We start from the raw sequence: 17,813 nt of genomic DNA on the forward strand, positions 1-17,813 counted from the left end.
ATTCTTTCCTATTTCCTTCTGTTTTTGCTGAGAAAGTTTTTGGCTGATGGGGACAAATGGAAGAAATACTCCCCCATCCTCCAACTAAGATTTTTATTGCTTAATGGGACTTCAGTTATAAATTGTTGATTTAGAAATGAATGACTTCAATTTTGTTGACTCTTTCCAGATTTTGGACGATAAAATAAATGAATTTGATATTTGGCATGGTCTGAAAAATTTATATGCTAGTCTTTCTCGTTGGAAGGATGCCGAAATCTGTCTGAAGAAGGCCAGGGACTTGAAGCAATACTCTGCAGCAGTATTGCTGTGATTGATTTATAAATTTAATGATGTGATTATTAGAAATTTGAGATCTTTTTCTGACAGTTCACTTTGCTAAATGCTTTTAACTTTTGAGTTTATTTTCTTCTCCTATTAAAAAACCTATATGCTTAGCAATGTCAAACAGGACTAACATTCAATTGTTTTTAAATCTAAATCAGAGTGTTTTTAGTTCAATATTTTACATTGAACAGAATTAATGATGTACAAACCGTTTATATTATGAATCAATTTAACACAAATACGAAGAATTTATTGAATTGTCTTTTTATGTGAATATGTAGATAATGCGAAATTAGAATTTGTCTTTTTTTCTCAAATTTTGATATATTTTAATCTTTATTTTTTAATCTAAATAAATTTAATTTTTTTAACATGTCAAACACATGTTTCAATTAACATTAAAATAAAAATATATCAAATAATTTAAATAATTTAAATGTTGGTATAAAAAACGAGTTAAAAAAGTTGAATATAATTATATTAAAAGACTATATCTATTATTTTTTAAATTTAAAAACAAATCAAAATTTCCAACAAATTCTAATTTCGTGAAGACAGTCCGGAACCGAACTTCAAACATATTTAAATTTGAAAACATGAAATTTTCTTTAAAAGAAATCGATTATTTTAAAATGTCTTTTAAATAACTTTATTAAACAAAACTTAATTACGATTATAATCCAATGTAACAAATAAATTTGTTATATATATATATATATATATATATATATATATATATATATATATATATATATATATATATATATATATATATAATGAACTACTAATTAATCTTAAATTATAATCGTATTTTAATAAATAATTTTACGAGATAAATTATAATTTTATATTATTAAGGAAATTTAGTAAGAATTTCTTTCAAATGATTGTCACATTTTGGGCTTTGTCCGACTTGGAGGATAGAAATAGTTAGAAATGTTTTCTTAATAGAATTAAGTTAAACAATGATGTTAAAAAATGGATGAGATTCTTATTACTTTTCATTTATTTTTTAAATTAAAGATTCATATTTATCCGGGTAACCTGTTTTTATTAAAATTAGAAGAAAAAAATAAAATTTTTATTTGTTTAATTTAAATTAAAAGCAAAGGAAAAATATATTTTAAATGTAATAATTGATGTAATTTTTTTAAATAACTAAATATTTTAAAATATATAATTATATTTTTAAATAAATTATGTTTCTTATTATCTAATATGCAATGTATAGATGGTTAAAAATTATATTTTAAAAATAAAGAAATAAATAATTGATTGAAAATTATTCGTTGAAGGAAAACAAACATTTAATTATATAATAAATCTAACCAAAAGTAATTATTTAAATAAAATTTAATTATTTAAAATTTCACACAACAAATTTTAACTGCAAATCATCAATGCGTAATTTATAACAACAACAAAATATTCAGTAAATCAATTTATTTGAGAATAATAGTTTTCATTGTATCCACTTCAAATTTTTTTATTTAACCTAAACCAAACACAAATAAATTATTATTAACTTTTAATAATAAAAATTAAATTTTAATATGAAAAGCTATTTTTTTCTTCTAATAATAAAACACTACTTATTTCTTAACACTTAATTTCTAATTTAATAATTGTTTATTTTTCTTTTAAATTTCAATGTTTTTATTTATTTTTTACTTCTTTCATGTTCAAATTTTATTAAATATACTTATACATTTTTTTATTTCTTTAGTATTTCAATATACTTGTATATATCATTTTTATTTCTTTCATATTTAAATTTTATTAAATATACTTTTACATTTTTACATTTTTCTTAATTATTTATAAATTAAATTAATTATTTCAAAATTTCCCTACAACCAAATTCTGAAATGGAAATTTTTTTTGTTTTGTTTTTGTATTTTTTAAAGCAGGAAGGAAAAAATTTGAAAGTTCATTTTTTTATTTGTTAATTTTTTTATAAGAGAAGTTTAAAAAAAATTTAAACCACAAAACAAATCCTATAATTTTAATTAAAATAAATATTTAATTTATTTATGTCACATCAAATACTAATTTATAATGTTTCAACAACACAAAATAATCAAATTCATTCTTTCACAATATAATTACACATTTCTAGTTAATTAATTCTTACATTCATTTTTTTAACTCTTATTATAAAAATAAAAACTAAACAAATAAAATTACCAACTTTTAAATTTTTTCCTACCTTAATCTTAAGAAAAGAAAATTAAAAGAAAAAATTCCAGCACAGAATTCTGTTTTCAGAAACTGAATTCTGGCTTGTTAGTTTTCGGCTTAAACGTATTCTGTGCTGATTATAAAATCACGTTACTATGATATAAAAGGAAGGTTAAAATACTCCGTTAGGCCTCATTTTTGTCGTAGAATTTTAATTTGGTCATCGTATTTTTATTAGTCTCAATTAGGTCCTCATTTTTGTAAATTAGTATTAATTAGGTCTTTTCTGTTAGTTGTCCTAATTTTTTTTTTAAAATTTCAATTTCAGGCACTCCAAATTTAGACCAAATTTTACTTTTATATAATGTTGTGATTATTTTTATTAAAATTGATATTTTTATTAAATATTTTAATAATATTAATTATATTTAATATTAAAATTTTAAATATATTTATTTTAATTTTTTATAAAATTATTTTAAAATTTTACATTTGAATTTATAAAATTGTTATTTTTAAGCCAACTCTAAAATATTGTTGATATTGAATATTATACAAATATTTCGAATATAAATTTATTAATCTATATATTTATAATTTTAAAATAAAATTTAAATAAAGTTTAATGTAAAATATAAATTTAAATAAATTAAATTTTGTTAAAAATATGTAATAGAAATATCACTTGTAATTAAAGTATCATCATTACATTTATAAAACAATTAAATTTGTTCTAAATTTGGAGCAGATGAAATTAAAATTATTTTAAAAAAATTTGGGACTGAAATCAAATCAAATTAACAAAGGATCAAATTGAGATTTATACAATAATTTGACAAGTGTACGGTAACCTGTCATGTTGATCCTTTACATTTTTGAATGATATTTATTAAAGAAGTATCTAATTTATAAAGTTGTAGTACACTATAATAAAATAAAATTTGTGAATAGTGATAAATTTTAATGACAAAAAATAATTAGCCATTATATAATAATAAAATTGACAACTGAAATAATTTTAAAAATTTATAATTAGTTTCTAAAATAATAATTAAAATAATTTTAATTATAAATTGATTTTTAAATTAGTTACTAACATTAATTATCAGTTTTAGTTATTAAAATAATTACTCTCTAATTAAAAAATTAAATTTACACATTAATAATAATATATTTATTATATCTATAAAAATTATTATACACTTTTTAATATTTATATATGACTTATTATATTTTATTATTTTAAAAATAAATGTATTAACATATTAAAATTAAACATATGTAGTATATTATTTCCGTATCGTATATACGGATCAGAAATGGTAACCAATAGATAATATTGGTCGGGAAATGTGCTAGTTTGACAAAAAAAAATCCCACACAAGTTTGTCGGTGAAGACTTAGCATCGCAATCATTCATTTACTCTCTCTCCTCAATTATTTTGCATAAAACCAGCCCCAGTTAATTAAAGAATATTAAATCAATTTCAAATCACTACAACAAATATTTCTAAACAAATTCTTCCTCACTCTTCTCTAACATTTCACTTCGATCTAGCTCCTGTTTCTCTTATGGCCGAGGCTTTACTGGAAGTCGTGATTCAAAATTTGGGATCTTTCGTTCAAGAACAACTTGCAACTTATTGGGGTGTTGATGAACAGATTCAAAAGCTTTCCAGCAATCTCACCGCAATTCGTGCTGTCCTAAGAGATGCTGAGAAAAAGCAAATAACAAGTCATGCCGTCAAGGATTGGCTGCAGAAACTCACAGATGCAGCCTATGTGCTTGACGATATCTTGGATGAATGTTCGATTCACTTCACAAAGATGCACTCTCATGATGGACATACTTCATGCCTATCCCGTCTCCATCCTAAGGACATTCACTTCCGCTTTCATATTGGAAAGCGGATCAAAGACATCACTGAAAGGTTTCATGACATTCATACAGAAAGGCTGACTTTTGAATTGCGTGTGGATCTCACAAAAAAGCAAGCAGTGGATGATGATGATGATTGGCGTGAAACTAGTTCTGTCATTACAGAACCCATATTATACGGCAGAGACGAAGATAGAGATAAAATTGTGAAGTTTCTTCTGAAAGATGCTATTTACAGTGACGAACTCACCATCTATGCCATAGTTGGTATGGGGGGACTTGGCAAAACAACTCTTGCCAAGGAGGTCTTCCATCATGACGGGATAAGTAAACATTTTGACTTGAAAATCTGGATCTGTGTTTCGGATGATTTCAAGGTCAAGGAAATCCTGCAATCCATCATAGAATGTACCCTTGGACCTAATCACAACCTCGATAATTTGGAAGCAAGGCGGAAAAAGGTTGAAGAAGCATTGCAGAGTAAGAGATATTTGCTTGTTCTGGATGATGTGTGGAACGACAACAGAGAGAAATGGAATGAGTTGAAGGGGATGTTGGAGTGTGCAAGGGCAGCAAAAGGAGCAACCGTTTTGGTCACCACTCGACTTCAGGAAGTTGTCTCTGTCATGGGAGCGCATTTTTCGTTCCCTTTGAAAGCATTGTCCGAAGAAGATAGTTGGTCATTGTTCCAACAGCATGCATTTGGACCAAACACACAAGAAAGGGAAGAGCTTATGGTAATCGGTGAAGAGATAACGAGAAAATGCGTCGGTTCGCCACTTGCAATCAAAACACTGGCGAGCTGTTTGCGTGATGAAAATGAAGTAAGACAATGGGAGAATGTGAAGGAAAGTGAAATTTGGGACATACGGGAGGAAAGTAATTCTGCGACAGGTGAGGAAAATTCTATTATGCGTGCTTTGAAACTGAGTTATTCTAATTTGGAACCATATATGAGGAGATGTTTTTCTTTATGTGCAATATACCCCAAAGATTTTGAAATAGAGAAAGAAGAACTAATTCATCTCTGGATGGCTAATGGATTTATTAGATGTGAAAGAAATGTAGAAGTGGAAGATATTGGAAATAAAGTGTGGAAAAAGTTATACAGTAGATCTTTCTTTCAAGAAGCAAAGTATGATAGGTTTGGTATGATAAGGACTTTCAAGATGCACGATCTATTTCATGATCTTGCCCAATCTATTATGGGTGAGGAATGTGTGGTTGTTATGAAAAAATGGTTGACTCCCTCAAGCAGAATTCACTACTTAAATTTGAAATATTATGGTGTGTCAGTTGATGCGAGTTCTTTCAAGTTTGCTTTCAAGAAGGCTGAATCTCTGCGGACTTTATTTTATTTTGGTCGTATGGGCCTAATGCTATCAAATCATTGTTGTCTCCGAGCATTGCGCACAGACTTTACTAAGTTGTCCTCACTTAAGAGTTTATCACATCTGAGATACTTGAGTTTGAGTGGTGGTATGCACGTAAGCTTAAATAACTCAATTTGTGAGTTGACGAAATTACAAATATTGAAACTGAGAAATTGGTACAAACTTTATGAGCTACCCAAAAACTTGACACAATTGCAGGATCTAAGACATGTTGTAATTGATGAGTGTCCTTCAATAGTAGAGATGTCCCCCAATATTAGCAAGTTAAGACATCTAAAAACACTGAGCATTTTCATTGTGGGTTCAAAGCCCGGGTATGGGTTAGCAGAGCTGCATAGCTTAAAGCTGGGAGGCACGCTGAGAATCAAAGGCCTTGAAAAGGTTGCCAATGAATGGGATGCTAAACAAACAAACTTGATTGATAAGAAGGACTTAAATATCCTATACTTGTCATGGGATGGTAATGCTAATTCAAGAGGTAGTACTGTTAGTGAAGAAATAGTACTGGAAGCCCTGGAACCTCCCTCAACTCTGAAGAGTTTTCATATAAAAGGGTATCAGGGAAGACAGTTATCGAGTTGGATGAGAAGTCCAGTCACTCTAAGAGAGTTGGTGGAAGTTAAGCTCTTGGACTGTGAAAACTGTGAGGAGCTTCCTCCTCTTGGTAAATTACCATACTTGAAAAGGCTAGAGGTGCGTGGAATGAAAAATGTGAAGTGCATAGATGGTGAGACGTATGACGGCGTGGAGGAGAAGGCATTTCCATCATTGGAGGAATTGATTCTGTACAATTTACCAAATTTGGAGAGAATGTTGAGGGATGAAGGAGTAGAGATGCTCCCTCGTCTTTCTGAAATAACAATTTATGGCGTTTCCAACGTTAAATTTCCACGTCTTCCTACTGTTGAGAAACTTCGTGCTAACATGATTGACGAAGTGGGTTTCTTCATGGAAGGAGTTGTGGGGAATACGCCCTGTCTAAAGACCCTGAATATTTCATCGATTAAAGGAGTAAAGACACTACCTGACCAACTCGGCACGCTGGATGCATTAGAGGTCCTTGAGATTGGATTTTGGTATGATTTGGAGTATTTTCCAGAACATGTGTTGGAAGGTCTAACTTCTCTTCGAATCTTACGTATTTGTTGCTGTGAGAAATTAAAATCCTTGTCTGAAGGTGTTCGACATTTGGCATGTCTTGAGAGATTGACGATCAGAGAATGTCCAGAGTCGATGGTTCTACCAAGCAATATGAGCCAACTAACTGCCCTTCGAGACGTGTCAATCCTGTATTGCTCCACATTACCAGAAGGCTTACAACGTGTCCCCTCCCTACGTTCTTTGTATATATTGTATTGCAAGTCTACTTCATTGCCGGACTGGCTGGGAGATATATCTACTCTTGAAGAATTAAGCATTGACCGTTGTAGGGAGTTGAGGTCACTGCCTAGCAGCATTCAACGCCTCACCAACTTGTCTCATTTAAGTATAATCTCTTGTCCTTATCTGAAGAAGCGGTGCAAGAGGGAAACAGGAGAGGATTGGCAATACATAAACCACATTCCAAATATAAAATTGAGGTAAGTGAATGATTGTTTAATTTCCTTTAACTTCTCCTTACTGCTTAATTCCTCAAAATACCTGAGCTGGATAACTTTATATAATGCAGATCTCAATTTTCCCTTATATTATTAATGTGGTTAACAAATGTGTTACTGCTTTCCTCAAGATAGACTTGACTCATATTAGTAATTTTTACTTTTAATGCTTCATCAATTTTATATATTCAGGCCGAGTCCCTTTATGCTACAATCTCTTTAATATCATTTTTTTGCTAACCTATACAAAAGTCTTATTTTCTTATGATACCTTCAAGTAATCTAAAACCAAAGGTACAATCATCAGCTTCAGCTCTCCCCTTTTAGTACAAAAATGGGATTATATTCATTACTATTCTAAAGTCATGATTTCTAATTACTGCAGGATTTAATGCACAATCTCGTGTCTAAATTCCTCTGCTGTTATCCTGCTACTTATATATTTCACACTTTTGTGAACCATACTCAAATAAGAGTAGAATGTCTTAAACACCAAAGTCCCTTTGCTCGATTTTTTTTTTTTCGCTTTACAGTCATCATGTACCAATGCATCATATATTAAGGACTTAGAATGCAAATATTTTAATATAATTAATGACATTTGGTCACTTAATTTATATATCAAAAAAATCTTTGAAAGATTTATATAATGAAAGAGCACAGCCTTACATTGTTTTAAAGATTGAAGCTGCACTTTGTTCTGTTCATTACAGGGATCTTTAACGAAAGATTGAAATGGATAGACACTCGTACGATAGAAGAGGGAAGAGGTTGACGTCTGTTTATCTGAATATGGCTCATTGTTGTAAATATGGTTGAGTAATAAGTTGGAACTTTGACTGTAATTCTTTTAAACTATCATTGTGTAATTTTTAATATAGTAATCTTCAGTAAGATCATATGTCATGCCATAACCTCTGACTTTGTAATGTTAACTGTTGTGTCGGTATTCAAATCATGATGTTTGGAAGCTTGTTCTCTCAAAAATTGGAGCAATGGCGTTCTAACAAAGTAAGCCAGTAACAGGCAATATTTTCTCTATCTCTGCAAAATCATGCATGCTCAATCGACGATGAAAATTCTTCAGCAAATGAATACCATTTAATTTAATACCTTTGGATCTGTGCATGGGGTGTAGTCTTGATAGTCCAAGCTACATTCAGGGAATCTGATGCCTCACATAAAAAAAGTTATCGCATTTGCATAACAAAATAATCAAATAGCATAAGCTAACATAATAAACAGTTTCTATAATACTATCAACAATTAATTAATAATACATCAAACACAATCATTGTATGTCAAAGCCACAAAGAAATCAAACTAAAATATTTAATAAACTAGACAAATATATATATATATATATATATATATATATATATATATATATAAATATAAATGTTGTGAAGGAATACAAATTCTTTTTGTAGTTCTGTTTTTGAGTAAAATAAGTGTTGTGTCAGGTTTTGGTTTCTTGGTTCCTTAAATTCTAACACGATAAAGTTGATTCTTATCTTATTTAAAAAATAATATAATTACTTACAAATTTTATTTCCACCACTTTTATATCGAGTAAAAAACCATACTTAAATGAAATTGTGATATCTAAAAGTGGAATACAAGTTGCACTTTTTTCTCTAACATCCTTGTGTCCGTTATAACATCCCAAATAATAGTGTAAAACTATTAAACAAGATATTATAGAAACTACTAAACAAGATATTATAATATTTGCTACCTCAACAAGCATATAAGGAATGTATATAAATTTCATCATTTACGGTCTTCCACAAGAAAAGTCAGCAATCCAAAACAACTTTATATATAGCCAAAACATAACCTTAGAAGAAAAGGTTAAGAAAAATAAGGTCTTTCAAAAGAGTAAGAATAACACGAAAATAGTCTAAAATTAGACAGTCGCACCATCATCTCCATCATGAGCCGGATCAACGTCTAATTCCTTATTTTCTCACACCAAATAATGATGATTACTGTAAAAAGGAAAAAACACGAATAACCAAACATACAAAAAGAGTAAGCTAATAGCAAAAGAAAGTACACCCACGTATATAAAACTAAGTAGAATTATGAAGCATAATACTACACACACTATACTAAACAATACCAATTAATCAATCACACATACAAGGAATAACTCTAGACTCAATGATCCGAACCTAAACATTGATATATGATTCTTGGTGGTTTTTTCACTTGTGGTGACCTCTACTACATGTAAAATCATGGCCAAAGGGTTTTACCATACCACACACAAGCTTAGTCCCTTTAACTGTCATAAGAATCCTGGGGTTGTTGAAATTGTTCTTAGTGACAGGAACTCCTGCCCCTCTCACCACATACCTCATTCAACTCTACATATTTAATGAATTTAGAGTATCAAGATAACACACCAGTATTGACTTCTTACATCAATGTGTACACTACTAATTATATAGAATAGGATTTCCTTTCCTGAAAGATCCTCACATCAATAAGCTCATCCTGAATTGTAAATCATACTATAAGATCATGAAAAACATAAATCATAAAATCACAGAACCAGAGAACAAGAAACATATCAAAACATCAAACTTAGCATACTAGCGCCAGGCCCTATCATGTGGTGCCCAACGCTAGTGCAGCAGAGGCTAGGCGTCCGACCCCAAATGCAAGGCCCGACGCTGGCTTCATATTTACTCCCTAACTTGCCAGATTTTAGAACAGAGCCCGGCCTCCAAATGTAAGGCCCGGCCCATGACAAATGTGTCTGCTGTGAGGTTTTTGGTTTGTTCCACGGCATCGTTTGTTATTTTTCACTTTTCTCTCTTCAAACTTATTTCAAAATGTCTTGTCAATGATACCAAACTGTACAATTACAACAACCAAGACCTCTCATTTCAATTTGCATCCTAAACCACATGAATTATAACATTTACAAACCTATTCCAATTTGCATCCTAAACCACATGAATTATAACATTTACAAACCTGAAAACACATCCTTAACTAAGTAAAATAAAGCTTTCAAATTCAATATGGTTACCCCTCTAAATTTTCACCTGATTTCAGATTTTACTTTCAATGTTACCATATCACAACCCAATTCCAAGTTCAACTCAAACATCACATTACTCCAAGATCACAATTTCTATACGTCTCATATATAAGAAGCAACCATAACATATTTGGACAGATTCATCTATTCTATTCAATTAACACTTTAAAAATTCAACTTTTCTCACCAACATACATAATTAAACCTTCAATTAACAAAAGTCCCAATTTACCAAACGAAAAACCTTCGAATACTAATGTCAACTCGTAGTTCAATATTATAAAATCATGTACATAGTTCTCTATTTGATCAAAGTAACAAGCAAACACCCTAATTTACGTCAAATAACAAAAATAATTAACTTTTGATTTTCCATTTCACATACAAGTCTCAAAACCCAAAACCTATACTTAAGATTAAAACTGAAAAATATATGATTAGAGGACTTAAGGAATCCCTCTCACTTTTTTCTATTTATATTAAAAATCTGATACAAGGTTATATAGAAGACTAAGAGATTGTACTAGGACCCTAGACGCAGAACTAGATACCGTTGTAGGAGGTTTCCAACACTCTACACCCTATACTTATGGTTAATGATAATACATGAAAGTAATAATTCTAACACCTATAATACTATGCAAGTTTTTACTCGTATTGTACTCTAAATTCAAAACTGAGTTAGTTTTTCTTTTCTTAATCTTTCTTGTACAATAGGGCATTAAACTGTAAAAGAGAGGATTGTTATGAACATCACAAGAACTCTTGGATCACCTTAAAAAGGGAAATCCTAAAAATTAAACATCTCAAATTCAAAATTTCCTAGTTCCAAAATAAGATGATTTGAAGTAAAAATATAGAAACTAACTTACCAAGCACAATTAATTTATTATAACCTCCAATCATATTTTCTATTGTCCCCCTCCTTATTTGAATACAACTTTTATACTACCATAAATACAAAACTAACCCCCATAAGGAAATACAAGATTTATTAGTTAAAGCTTAAGCATGTCATGTGTTACATCGTTTCATACACTTATTTATTATATGTTTCATTCACTAATTTATTATACAAAAACACATGTTGAACTGTTTTAGCAGAAAAGAAGCTAACTTCTACAGTCGCATATCAGTTTGACAACAAAATTATCAGCTATAAAATGCGAAATGGCAAGTGGAAACTGAATAGGATAATCTAATCTGTCAAGATAAATTTGTATTAATCCAGAATAAGTTGCTATTAATAGTCTACAGATAGTCTGGTCTAGTAACCCAACAATCAGATACAATTAACTATATTACAATAACAAAATGTAAGCTCTACTGTGCCTATACCAACCTACATGTTCTCTTCTTCTTGGGTATCATCTGAACTTTGGAGATGGCTTAACTTAACTCTCGCTTTTTTTGGTTGTGACGACTCTACTCTTGCGTCATCTTCATTACCCTTTCTCTTTTCTCTTGCATTTTTTTCTTCATCTAGAGCAGCAGCAGCAGGTTCTGTATTCAAATCACCTTCTGATCCCAATTCAGATGTCTTGGGAGCAAATTCTTCAGCTTTATCTTTATCTTGCTTTCCCAATTCTCCATTCTTTGCTGACTTCTCAAATTCCTCCAGAAAGGATCGAATTTCATCATTGCTAGCAAGATCCAAAGGGGTCTTTCCTGCCTTTGTCTGGGCACCAAGGTTTGCCCCTTTCTTGGCCAAATACTTGACGAGTTCCAGATGGGAACCCTGAACAGCATAGTGTAATGAAGTCATGCCTTTGCGGGTAGATGCTTTGAGAGAGGCCCCAGCTGAAAGTAGAGCTCGAACAACTTCTAAATGTCCCTTCTGTGAAGCAAAGTGTATTGCAGCCATGTCATCCATAGCAGAAGCACCAGCATCAGCCTTGTTCTTGCAGAGATAAGTGACTACCTCTGCTTGCCCGGAAAATGCTGCTAAATGTAGACTATTGCCCAAAGTTCATAGTCAAAGAAACAAAGTCACAGGGCAACACAAAAGAATTCCAAAGAACCTATAATGTATACTTGATTCCTATTTAAAGAAAAAAAAATCACACCAAGCTCATGTCTAACCACATACAACACCACTCTAAATGACCCACTCCTTTGAGTTAGCCATAAAACTGAAGAAGCGGTTGAAAAAACATCTTAATTATTATGGATTTTGGTTTCCAAAATACATGTTTTGAAAACAATTTCCAGAACTTAACCGAAGTTCGATAAAAACTTAGTATTTAAATAGCATGACATTGCTTTAGAAAATAATTCAAAGTGTGAAGTAAAGCGAACAGAACAGACCACTAGTTACTACTTCACCCACATAAATTTTTGTTCCAATGCTGCCTATAATGCAATCTAAAGAAACATTCAACCGCCCATACGGATATGGATAGATATGATGGCACCAACATAGGTTCAGATTAAACAAACCGTTTTCTTACATGACAGACAAAAATTGTGTGTCGTTCTCCAGCCGCAGTTGACGTTTTCCACAGTAATTTATATAGTAAAGATTTGCATGAAAATTAGCATAGGCTACTGCGGTGAATTTCTGATCACACTACCAAAATCCCTTAAAAGATGGACCTAAGTTTTGTTCAACAACAGAGGGGTGATAATTATGTTCAAAATGGATGGTTAAAACAGGAGAGAAAAATATGCAATGCATCTGAGTGAAACAAATGCTGCAACGAATCATATCTTTGAAACAACCAGCCAAAAGAAATTTTCGATGCCAGCTACTGTGTTGTGTAGAGAAAACTAGAAGGAACGAAAAGTATTCAGCATCGAACGAGAGTATTGTTATCTAGAACAACAACAATACATATAGAAAACTAAATTATTAGGGTTCCTGTCGCGTTGCGCTCACTTCGCAATCAAATTAACTAACGAATAGAACAACATAAGACGAGAATGACGAGGATACGGTGTTCTGGAATGCTTATCTCTGGAATTAACGGCCAAAGGATTTGAAGCCAAAATTGACTGAACGGCGATGAGATCCCCAGACCTCGCCGCCGAATGAAGTTCGTCGGCCGTCTTCGATCTCCGTGGATTACCCATCTGCTCCTTCTTCTTCGCCGCCAAAAACCCTTGTTACGTCAATTCTGAATATTTAACATTACTTCCGCAACCCTTCTCTGTTTTCTCTCTTCTCCTTTATTCTCTTCTGTTCTTCTCGTAGTTTTGCCAAAAACTCAGCGAAAATTAAAAAAAAATGATAAAAGAACTTAATTAAGCTTTCCCTGGTAAAACATGTGAACTTAAAGTGAGTTTTTGTTTAATTTTTGTAGTGTCTTGAAAAATATGAAAATTTTCGATGAAATCCTTTGTTATTAGAATTTCTTTTTAATTACGATTACTTTGTTGCTTAGGTAGGATTTTGTTGAAGAGCCACAATAATTACTGTAGTGTCTCCCTCTAGACTTTGTAGTAGTTAATAAAACTTATTTTTGAAGTACTTAAAATTATAATAAAATAACATTGTAAGATTATTAATTATAAAATTATAAATTATTACATTATAAAACATAGAATTATTTTTATTGCTATATGTTAATTATTTAAAATAGATTATCTTCTGGCATTATTAAATTCCATTTTGGTTACATATTTATTTTTCATATTTTATCCTTGATAATATAATTGTTAAAGGTAATATTCATTATTTTCTATAACTTTGTCCTAATTTTAATATAGTTTTCAAAATATTTAAAATTAAAAAAATTAGTTTAACATAATATGTTATTTAAATGTTAACAGAAAAATATTAAAAACATTTTATGTGATAATAATATTAAAACTTACAATTAATAATATTATTAATATCTTACATAAATAAATAAGTAACATCTTTATTATTTACTAGCGAACACACAAGCATTATCGCACCTGTGTGTTCACATATTTTAAATTTTAATAAATTTAAGATCAATAATAAATATATAATTTTTAAAATAGTTATTAAATATAAAATTAAAAAAATAAAATATGTAAAAAGAAAATTTAAATAATGATTTAAGACAAAAGAGATTTGTAGAAAAATGATTAAAAATAAATTATTTATAAAATAATTAATTTTTAAAATAACTAAGGATAAAACGGGTATTATGAAATGTGGACACAAAAAAACGAATCCCCTTGTTGTTATAGATAGATAGATGAAGATGATGTTATATTTAATGTAGGTTTAAAAACATTTTATCAATAGATTAAAATCATTTACTTTCGCAAAATTGGAGGACAAACATACTATAAAACTTTTATAGAGATTTTATTAAACATCTCAAATCCTAAAAGTGTATATAAGTCTTAAAATAATTATAATTTAATATAATTTCAAATTAAAAATATATATAATTTTATCGGTTAAATATTTTACCCTTTAAAATCATATTAAATAATATTCAAATTTTTTTAGTTTTAAAATTCACATTAATTAAATTTATATTTATATTAACTTTCAATCAAATATTTATTTTTCTTGTATTGTTAATACCTTCTCCTATTTTTAATGAAATGTGGTTATTTATTTAAACTTATTTAAAAAGTACCATACGGACTAATAAAAATTAGGATAATAAGATTTGAATTTTTTTATCTACTTCTAATTCATCACTTCAATCATTTTTAAATCACAACATTACACTACTAAAAAAATAAAATTTATATATATATATATATATATATATATATATATATATATATATATATATATATATATATACTAAAAATGAGTGAATGAAAGTGAGTCAAAATATTATTATTCTAAAAATTAAATAAAAGATTATGAAAATTAAAATCACAATGGCAATTCAAAATACATGCATGTATAGAAATAATGTTGCTTTCCATATGGACAAATTCATAAAATCCTATTTTATGTTGTCATAATTTTTTAATTCCACAAATTTATATTATTTGTTGTAAATAAATTTATTATTTTATATAATTACGTGAGTTTATTTTTTTTTTCTCCATGCTTTCTTTGATTTATGTACCAAATGAATTGAATTTGGGAAGCACAAATTATGAGCATGTAATTTAATTATTCACAATGCATATATATTTTGGAGTCCAAATTTTGTACTGGTTTTTATATGTTGTCCTCTGTTGATTATTAAAAATGTACTGTATTAATATTTTAAATATCTTTTTAATATATTTTAAAATGTCAAAATTAGTGGTAATCAGTATATTATACAGACACAGTAGAGGAACAACACAAAAAAAAATTCCAGTAGAAAATCCAAATTTTACATCTTGTTCATAATCAAACTAGTAGTAGACATGTGGATCTTTTGTTTTTTTTTTCTATTAATTTTGTGTTTAAAAATAACTGAATATTAATTATGATTTGAAAAAGTAATTAATGTATGTAATTGTAGTATTTTTTAAATAGTTTTTATTATTCTTTAAATTAATTATTGTTCATTATTATTAAACAATTTTATTGTTGTTTTTACGAAAACATTAAATAGAAATGAATGTTGATAAGGGAATATATCTTTTCAGGAATCAAATTTATATTTTTTTTTTCAGGCTGTAGACATTTGATTTTATAGATTACACATTCTTTTATATCACTCTACATATAACAGTTTCCAATCAAAATTTCATTTTCACGAGTTCCGAATAGTCTTCTGATTTATAGATTTTTACGGTGTTTAGACAAATTTATGGTATATGGAAAAAATATCTTTTTCTAATAGATATAGCTTCAAGAATCTCTTCTAAAATTATAATTGATTACTACATCCAAATGATGTAAGCCATATCTATTATCACGGATTAATATGATTAATATAATATTATAGGTATTTAAAAAATCATACACATACGTTACCGCGAATGTGTTTATACTAATAAAGAATAATAAAAATGGTTTTTTTGAAAGTTATTCAAAATTTTAAAATTATAATTTTTTTATAATATATGATTTTAAAATTTTAAAATCAATTATCATTAATTACAACAAATCTCAAAAGAAAATATTATAATCTCTTGCGACCAAATACTATGTAACAATATTTAAGTAACGTCACAACAATATTACAGCCAATTGAAATTTTTTTCGAATTCAATAAACAGTGAAAATTTAAAAGGTAGTCAATAAATTAAAAAATTTCAATTTATCATAGATTTAAAATTTAATTAAACTTAAAAAAATATTATTCGTATATTTTTTATTTAAGACTTAATAGAATTTTCGTCCCTATAATAATAACAATTATTTAATATTTTTTATTTATTTTTTACGCAATTTAATTCGTATAATTTTAAAAAATAAGACTCAAGATTATTCTTCGGTTCTGTCACATTAGGGTCATTTCTCTTATTTTGTTTATGGAATTAGACAATAAATGAGTGAGTAATTATATGAATACATGAAAGTTCATAAAGACATTAACATTTATCTAAGGAAAAGACTACATTGAGTATTTTTTTTAAAATATAAAAGATTACATTGATTAAAATATAAAAATAGAAAAAATATATATTACGATTTTTTAATTGTTTTTGACGTTTTTCATTACTATTATTTTAATGATGATTTTGAAATATTATATATATATATATATATATATATATATATATATATATATATATCAACCAACTATTTTTGAATATTTAATTCTTGGAGCAACCAATAAATTTATTTATCTTTGCTACATATTGTAATCTATATAACTTGGTTTTACCTTTGGTATTAGTCAAAAATCATACAAAATGTAATCTAACTACTAAGTTTTTTATTAAAAGAAAATAAAGTATGTTTCCTCACATTGTACAAGTTTTTTTCATTAACTTAAGGACTATTTTGAAAGTACAATTGATACAATATTCTTTGATAGAATGTATCGTTATTAACCGGGTTAAATATGTTTTTGTTTCCTTAAATTTCAGTAAATTTTGGAATTAATACATTTTGAAACTTTTGACTAATTTAGTCTTTCATCTTTTGAAATACGTGAATTTTAGTTTTTTTAATCAAATTTTGTTAGGTTTATTTGATGTTTTGTACGTATTTCAGGATTCTATTTGAGTTTGTTATATTATTTAACACATTTTCACTTTAATGTTAAGTCAAATATTATTATGAAACGCATCTGAAATGCGAAATAAACTTAACAAAATTTGATCAAAAAAATTAAATTCATGTATTTCGAGAGATAAAGTACTAAATTGGTCCAAAATTTCGAAATAAACTAATTTCAAAATTTTCTGAAAGTTAAGAGACAAAAACATATTTAACCCTTAATAATATTGTAAGTATTGAAATTATTAAAAGAAGAACACCGGATAATTATTGGACTCTGTACATTTGAAAAACAAGAGAAAAAAATATTACAAATAGAAGGGAGTTGATA

At 28.3% G+C, this 17,813-nt stretch overlaps 2 protein-coding genes across 2 annotated transcripts; one reads left to right on the forward strand and one right to left on the reverse strand.

The window, feature by feature from the left end:
- The first annotated feature begins 3,972 nt into the window (after positions 1-3,972).
- Positions 3,973-8,359, forward strand: LOC114173328 (putative disease resistance protein RGA4). The gene is made up of 2 exons (XM_028057637.1): positions 3,973-7,361; positions 8,093-8,359. Exons 1-2 carry the CDS (start codon positions 4,081-4,083, stop codon positions 8,100-8,102), a joined length of 3,291 nt encoding a protein of 1,096 aa, XP_027913438.1. The 5' UTR covers positions 3,973-4,080; the 3' UTR covers positions 8,103-8,359.
- A 3,269-nt stretch (positions 8,360-11,628) lies between these two features.
- Positions 11,629-13,675, reverse strand: LOC114174261 (ankyrin-3). The gene is made up of 2 exons (XM_028059070.1): positions 13,370-13,675; positions 11,629-12,389 (listed from the first exon to the last, which is right to left on the reverse strand). Exons 1-2 carry the CDS (start codon positions 13,504-13,506, stop codon positions 11,777-11,779), a joined length of 750 nt encoding a protein of 249 aa, XP_027914871.1. The 5' UTR covers positions 13,507-13,675; the 3' UTR covers positions 11,629-11,776.
- Positions 13,676-17,813: the final 4,138 nt, after the last annotated feature.

Source organism: Vigna unguiculata, chromosome 2, assembly GCF_004118075.2.
Source record: "Vigna unguiculata cultivar IT97K-499-35 chromosome 2, ASM411807v1, whole genome shotgun sequence".
NCBI classification, from domain to species: Eukaryota; Viridiplantae; Streptophyta; class Magnoliopsida; order Fabales; family Fabaceae; genus Vigna; species Vigna unguiculata.